This window comes from Passer montanus, unplaced genomic scaffold (genome assembly GCF_014805655.1).
Source record: "Passer montanus isolate IOZ18808 unplaced genomic scaffold, ASM1480565v1 scaffold1095, whole genome shotgun sequence".
Classification (NCBI taxonomy): domain Eukaryota; kingdom Metazoa; phylum Chordata; class Aves; order Passeriformes; family Passeridae; genus Passer; species Passer montanus.
The window spans coordinates 1-7,667 of record NW_024357558.1 but is presented as its reverse complement, the minus strand read 5'-3'; the positions used below and the strand labels follow the sequence as shown (position 1 = coordinate 7,667).

At 59.2% G+C, this 7,667-nt stretch overlaps 1 protein-coding gene across 1 annotated transcript; it reads right to left on the bottom strand.

Moving 5' to 3' along the window:
* Positions 1–1,275: 1,275 nt before the first annotated feature.
* LOC120509826 lies at positions 1,276–7,272 on the bottom strand (the record flags this gene model as incomplete). Its single annotated transcript, XM_039724939.1, has 6 exons — positions 1,276–1,723; positions 1,904–2,095; positions 2,248–2,400; positions 2,582–3,148; positions 3,475–3,578; positions 7,178–7,272. Coding segments are annotated over 6 exons (1,343 nt in total), but the record flags the coding sequence as incomplete, so codon positions are not given.
* Between the last annotated feature and the right edge of the window lie 395 nt (positions 7,273–7,667).

The window sequence follows — 7,667 nt, the reverse complement described above, 5'->3', positions numbered from 1 at the left end:
AGGATTTTGAGCAAAATTTGGGCATTTTTAGGGGCGGGATTTTGGGGCATTTTGGGCAGAATTGGGGCATTTTTAGGGGCAGGATTTTGGGGTATTTTATGCAAAATTTGGGCATTTTTAGGGGCGGGATTTTGGGGCATTTTGGGCAGAATTGGGGCATTTTCAGGGGTCATTTTGGGAGGGATTTGGGGGCTCCACGAGGCCTTTCCCGGTGGGGTCCCCCCCTGACCCCCCCCATTCCCGGTGCCCCTCCCCCAGGCATGGAGGAGCCGGGCGGGAGCCGCGGGGGCTTCCTGGGGGTCGCCCCTCCCCCGCCCTGGGAGCGGCCCGCGCCGCCCCCAGCCCCGATCGGGGGCGGGGGTCCCGAGCTGGAGTACGTGGACCTGGACGAGTTCCTGGGGGTCCCGGGGGGGGCCCCTTCGACCCGCGGCGGCTGCGCTTCTCGCAGGAGGAGCTGCGGCCGCAGCCCATGGCCCGCAAGGCCCGCAAGGTGCACGTGCCCGAGGAGCAGAAGGTGAGGAGGGGGTTGGGGGGGGGGCTGGCTGGCCCCTGTCACCTGGCGTGTCCCGTGTGTCCGTCCCCTGTCCCTGTGTCCATCCCGTGCCCCTGTGTCCATTCTGTGTCCCCTCTGTCCATTCCATGTCCCCTGTGTCCGTCCCCTGTCACCTCGGTGTCCCCTGTGTCCATCCCCTGTCCCTGTGTCCATCCCGTGTCCCCTCTGTCCATCCCCTGTCACCTGGCATGTGCCGTGTGTCCGTCCCCTGTTCCCTCTGTCCATCCCCTGTCCCCTCTGTCCATCCCCTGTCCCCTGGGCTGTCCCCTGTGTCCCCTCTGTCCATCCTGTGTCCCCTGTGTCCATCCCCTGTCACCTGGCATGTCCCGTGTGTCCGTCCCCTGTCCCCTGTGTCCATCCTGTGTCCCCTCTGTCCATCCCGTGTCCCCTGTATCCATCCCCTGTGTCCATCCCCTGTCCCCTGTGTCCGTCTCCTGTCCCCTCTGTCCATCCCCTGTCCCGTGTGTCCATCCCGTGTCACCTGAGCCATCCCCTGTGCCCTGTGTCCATCCCTTGTCACCTGTGTCCATCCTGTGTCCCCTGTGTCCATCCCCTGTCACCTCGGTGTCCCCTGTGTCCATCCCGTGTCCCCTGTGTCCATCCGGTGTCCCCTGTGTCCATCCCCTGCGCCACGGCCAGATCTGAGGGGTTTGGGATCCCGGGATCCTGGGATCCACCTGGAGGGGTTTGGGATGGTCCCAGAACAGCCCCAGGAGATCCAGGACTGATCCAGGACTGACCCAGCTCTTCCGCGCCCTGCTGGCGCGCTACGAGGCGCGCCACGGCCAGATCTGAGGGATCCCGGGATCCCGGGATCCACCTGGATCCACCTGGAGGGGTTTGGGATGGCCCCAGGTGATCCAGGAGTGATCCAGGACTGACCCAGGTCATCCAGAACACCAGAAGATCCAGGACTGACCCAGTGCCCTGCTGGCGCGCTACGAGGCGCGCCACGGCCAGATCTGAGAGATCCCGGGATCCTGGAGGGGTTTGGGATCCTGGAAAGGTTTGGGATGGCCCCAGGTGATCCAGGATGGCCCCAGGTGATCCAGGACTGATCCAGGACTGATCCAGGACTGACCCAGCGCTTCCACGCCCTGCTGGCGCACTACGAGGCGCGCCACGGCCAGATCTAAGGGGTTTGGGATCCTGGAGGGGTTTGGGATCCACCTGGAGGGGGTTGGGATCCACCTGGAGGGGTTTGGGATGGCCCCAGGTGATCCAGGATGGCCCCAGGTGATCCAGGACTGACCCAGGACAGTTCTAAAGCTTCCGCGCCCTGCTGGCGTGCTACGAGGCGCGCCATGGCCAGATCTGAGGGGTTTGGGATCCCGGGATCCTGGGATCCACCTGGAGGGGTTTGGGATGGCCCAGGTGATCCAGGACTGACCCAGGTCATCCAGAACCCCAGGACTGACACAGGATGGCTCCAGGTGATCCAGGACTGACCCAGGACAGCCCCAGCGCCCTGCTGGCGCGCTACGAGGCGCGCCACGGCCAGATCTGAGGGATCCCGGGGGATTGGGATCCACCTGGATCCACCTGGAGGGGTTTGGGATGGCTCCAGGTGATCCACGAGTGATCCAGGAGTGATCCAGGATTGACCCAGCGCTTCCGTGCCCTGCTGGCGCGCTACGAGGCGCGCCACGGCCAGATCTGAGGGGTTTGGGATCCTGGAGGGGTTTGGGATCCACCTGGAGGGGTTTGGGATGGCTCCAGGTGATCCACGAGTGATCCAGGAGTGATCCAGGACTGACCCAGCGCTTCCGTGCCCTGCTGGCGCGCTACGAGGCGCGCCACGGCCAGATCTGAGAGATCCCGGGGGATTGGGATCCACCTGGATCCACCTGGAGGGGTTTGGGATGGCCCCAGGTGATCCAGAACAGCCTCAGGTGATCCAGGACTGACCCAGGACATCCAGAACCCCAGGACTGACCCAGGACAGCCCCAGTGCCCTGCTGGCGCGCTACGAGGCGCGCCACGGCCAGATCTGAGGGGTTTGGGATCCTGGAGGGGTTTGGGATCCACCTGGAGGGGTTTGGGATGGCTCCAGGTGATCCACGAGTGATCCAGGAGTGATCCAGGACTGACCCAGCGCTTCCGTGCCCTGCTGGCGCGCTACGAGGCGCGCCACGGCCAGATCTGAGGGATCCTGGGATCCTGGAGGGGTTTGGGATCCACCTGGAGGGGTTTGGGATCCACCTGGAGGGGTTTGGGATGGCCCCAGGTGATCCAGGATGGCCCCAGGTGATCCAGGACTGACCCAGGACAGTTCTAAAGCTTCCGCGCCCTGCTGGCGTGCTACGAGGCGCGCCATGGCCAGATCTGAGGGGTTTGGGATCCCGGGATCCGCCTGGAGGGGTTTGGGAGGGCCCCAGGTGATCCAGAACAGCCTCAGGTGATCCAGGACTGATCCAGGACTGACCCAGCGCTTCCGCGCCCTGCTGGCGCGCTACGAGGCACGCCACGGCCAGATCTGAGGGGTTTGGGATCCCAGGATCCACCTGGAGGGGTTTGGGATGGCCCCAGGTGATCCAGGACTGACCCAGGACATCCAGAACCCCAGGACTGACCCAGGACAGCCCCAGCGCCCTCCTGGCGCGTTACGAGGCGCACCACGGCCAGATCTGAGAGATTTGGGGGTTTGGGATCCACCTGGAGGGGTTTGGGATGGCTCTGGGTGATCCAGGACTGACCTAGGACAGCCCCAGGTGATCCCAGACTGCCTTGGAGGGATTTGGGGCTGCACCGAGAGCCTGGAGCGGTTTGGGGACGGTTTGGAGGGATCTGGGCCAGCTCCGGGCGATCCAGGAACGTGTGGATGGATTTGGGGACAGTTTGGAGAGATCTGGGACAGCTCCGGGTGATCCAGGAACACGTGGATGGATTTGGGGACAGTTTGGAGGGATCTGGGACCGCACAGAGGGATCTGGGACAGCTCCGGGCGATCCAGGAACGCGGATCCCGCGGGACGATTCGGGATCCCAACCGGATCCAGCACCAGGCACGGCACCGGGATCGGGTGCTGGATCAAGGACCGGGACCCAGTGAGGAGATCCAGAACCGGGACCCAGCGAGGAGATCCAGAACTGGGATCCAAACCCAGGACCCAGCACCCCACACAGCACTGGGATCTGGGACCGGGTGCTGGATCCAGAACTGGGATCCAGCGAGGAGATCCAGAACTGGGATCCAGTGAGGAGATCCAGAACCCAGTGATGGGATCCTGAACTGGGACCCCGACCAGGACCCAGTGAGGAGATCCAGGACCAGGGTCCAGTGTGGAGATCCAGATTTGAGACCCAGAGAGGAGATCCAAAACCGGAACCCAGCACTGGGACCCCGTGAGAAGATCCAGAACCGGGAGCCAGAACTGGGATCCAGTGAGGAGATCCAGAACCAGGACCCAAAACTGGGATCCAGAACCGGAGTCCAGTGAGGAGATCCAGACCCCAGTGACTGGATCCAGAACCGGGATCAGAACCAGGACCTAAAACTGGGATCCAGTGCTGGGATCCTGAACTGGGATCCAGTGAGAAGATCCAGAACCAGGACCCAAAACTGGGATCCAGAACCCCTTGAGAAGATCCAGGACCCCATGATTGGACCCAGAACCGGGATCCAGTGAGGAGATCCAGAACCAGGACCCAGAACTGGGATCCAGTGCTGGGATCCTGAACTGGGATCCAGTGAGAAGATCCAGAACCGAAACCCAGAACTGGGATCCAGAACCCCGTGAGAAGATCCAGGACCCCGTGACTGGACCCAGAACCGGGATCCAGTGATTGGATCCAGAACCAGGACCCAGTGATTAATTCCCCCCTCACATTTCCCTCTATTTTCCCCTCACTATCCCCCCACATTTCCTTCCAGTTTCCTTCTCACATTTCCCTCCATTTTCCCCTCATGTTTCTCACCATTTTCTCCTCACATTTTCCCCATTTCCCCTGCAATTTCCCTCTATTTTCCCCTCAAATTTCCCTCATTTCCTCCTCTCACGCTTCCCTCTATTTTTCCCTCATATTTAACCCATTTTCCCCTCACATTTCCCCCATTTTCCCCTCACATTTCCCCATTTTCCCCTCACTTTGCCCACCATTTCCCCCTCTCATTTGCCGCCATTTTCCCCTTGTTTCCCGCCCTTTTCACCCTCATGGTTTCCCTCCATTTTCCCGTTTCCCTCCATTTTCCCCTCACGATTCCTTTCTTTTCCCTTCACTTCACACACCATTTTCCCCTCACATTTCCACCATTTCCCCCTCACGTTTCCCTTCAGTTTTCTCCTCACATTTTGCTCCATTTTCCCCTCATGTTTCCCGCCCTTTTCACCCTCACATTTCCCCCATTTTCCCCTCATGTTTTCCCTCCATTTTCCCATCACATTTCTCTCCATTTTCCCCTCACATTCACCACCATTTTCCCCTCACAGTCACCGCCATTTCCCCCTCATGTTTCCCCCAATTTTCCCCTCACATTTCCCCCATTTTCCCCTCGTGTTTCCCTCCATTTTCCCCTCACAATTCCTTTCTTTTCCCTTCACTTCACACACCATTTTCCTGTTCACATTTCCACCATTTCCCCCTCATATTTCTCACCATTTTCCCCTCATGTTTCCACCATTTTCTCCCCTCACATTTCCCGCCCTTTTCACCCTCATATTTTCCCTCCATTTTCCCCTAATTTTTCCCCAATTTTCCCCTCACATTTCCCTCCATTTTCCCCTCACATTTCCCTCCATTTTCTCCCCTCGTATTTCCCCCGTTCTACTCTCACGTTTTCCTCCATTTTCCCCTCACATTTTTGCCCTTTCCCCCCCTCAATTTCCCTCCATTTTCCCCTCACATTTCCCCCATTTCCCCCTCACATTTCCCTCCATTTTCTCCCATCATATTTCCCCCATTCTACCCTCATGTTTTCCTCCATTTCCCCCTCACATTTCCACCATTTCCCCCTCACTTTTCCCTCTATTTTCCCCTCACATTTTCCTCGTTTTCCCCTCACATTTCCGCCCTTTTTCCCCCCTCAATTTCCCTCCATTTTCCCCTCAATTTTCCCCATTTTCCCCTCAGATTTCCACCCCCAGGACTCCTCCCCAAAACCCCCAGGATTCCTCCCAAAAATCCTCCAGGACCCCTCCCCAAAATCCCCAGGATTCCTCCCCTAAAACAAAACAAAACAAAACAAAAAAATGGAATCTGAACTGGGAGAACTGGGAGGGGGGAGGGGCGCGCTGGGAGGGGGGAGGGACCCCGAGACCCCCCCCCAAAAAAAAACCCCAAAACCTCGGGGTCGCCCCAAGGTTGGGTTTTATTGCACAGAGAAGGGGCCCAAAGCTCCCCCTGGGAGTCCCCAAATTCCCTTGGGGAGCCCCAAAAATCCCCAAGTCTCCCCAAAACCGGGACCTTGGGGGTCCCCGCGCGTCCCCCCTGGCTGTCCCCCCCCTCTGAGGGGACCCCTTGGAGTCGATTTTTGGAGTCGATTTTTGGGGGTGGTGCTGGGACCCCTCCCTGGGGCGAATATCAATGAGATACTGCGGTTTGTGCCCCAAAAATCCCCAAAATCCTGAGGTTTGTACCCCAAAATCCCTGAAATAATGGGGTTTGTACCCAAAAAATCGCCCAAATCCTTGGGTTTGTACCCAAAATATCACTGGAATCCTGAGGTTTGTACCCCAAATATCCCTGAAATCCCAGGGTTTGTACCCCAAATATCCGCAAAATCCTGGGTCTTCTACACCAAATATTCCCCAAATCCTGGGGCTTGTGCCCCAAAAATCCCCGAAATCCCAGTGTTTGTACCCCAAATGTCACAGGAATTGTCCCCAAAATCCCCCAAAGAAGTGGGGGAGGCACTGGGGACCCCAAATATGGAGAGGGGTCATTTCCCACCCAATTCACACTCCCTTTTCCCCCATTTCCCCCTCACATTTCCTTTCTTTTCCCCTCACTTTTGCCCACGATTTCCTCCTCACATTTCCTCAGGGACATTGGGGGGATTGTGGACATTGGGGACATCGGGGACATTGAGGGGACATCGGGGGGATTGGGGACATTTGGGCACATTGGGGACAATCAGGGAATTGGGAACATCTGGGGGACATTGGGGGTGACATCAAGGTGACCCTGAGGTGTCCCCAAAGCCCCCAGGAGTGTCCCCAATGTCCCCAATCCCCCCAAAGCCCCCAGGCTGTCCCCAAGGATGTCCCCAGAGCTGTCCCCAAGTGTCCCCGATGTCCCCAGGGCTGTCCCCAAGGCTGTCCCCAGGGCTGTCCCCGTGTCCCTAGGTGTCCCCAAGTGTCCCCAAGGATGTCCCCAGGGCTGTCCCCAGTGTCCCCGATGTCCCCAGGGCTGTCCCCAGGGCTGTCCCCCGTGTCCCCAGTGTCCCCGATGTCCCCAGGGCTGTCCCAGTGTCCCCAAGTGTCCCCGATGTCCCCAAGGATGTCCCCAGGGCTGTCCCCGTGTCCCCAGGTGTCCCCGATGTCCCCAAGGCTGTCCCCAGTGTCCCCAAGTGTCCCCAAGTGTCCCCAAGTGTCCCCAAGGATGTCCCCAAGGCTGTCCCCGTGTCCCCAGGTGTCCCCGATGTCCCCAGGGCTGTCCCCGTGTCCCCAGTGTCCCCGTGTCCCACCTGCTGCAGCTCCTCGTAGCTGATCCAGAAGAAGTTCTCGGAGCCGCGGAGCTGCAGCCACCCCCGGACGTGCTGGAACCAGGAGCCGAAGGGCACTGGGGACACGGGGACACGGGGACACTCGGGGACAGCCCAGGGACACCCCGGGGACACCCTGGGGATGGCCCAGGGACACTCGGGGACACTCGGGGACAGCCCCGGGACATCGGTGGTGCCCCAGAGCCCCAAATCCACAATTTCCAGCCCCAAATCCAAGATTTCTGACCCAAAATCCCAAATTTCCGGCACCAAATTCTGAATTTCCAGCCCCAAATCCCAAATTTCTGACCCCAAATCCCCAATTTCTGACCCAAAATCCCAAATTTCCGGCGCCAAAATCTGAATTTCCAGCCCCAAATCCTCCCAAAATCTGAATTTCCAGCCCCAAATCCTCCCAAATTCTGAATTTCCAGCCCCAAATTCCCCCCAAATCCCAAATTTCTGACCCCAA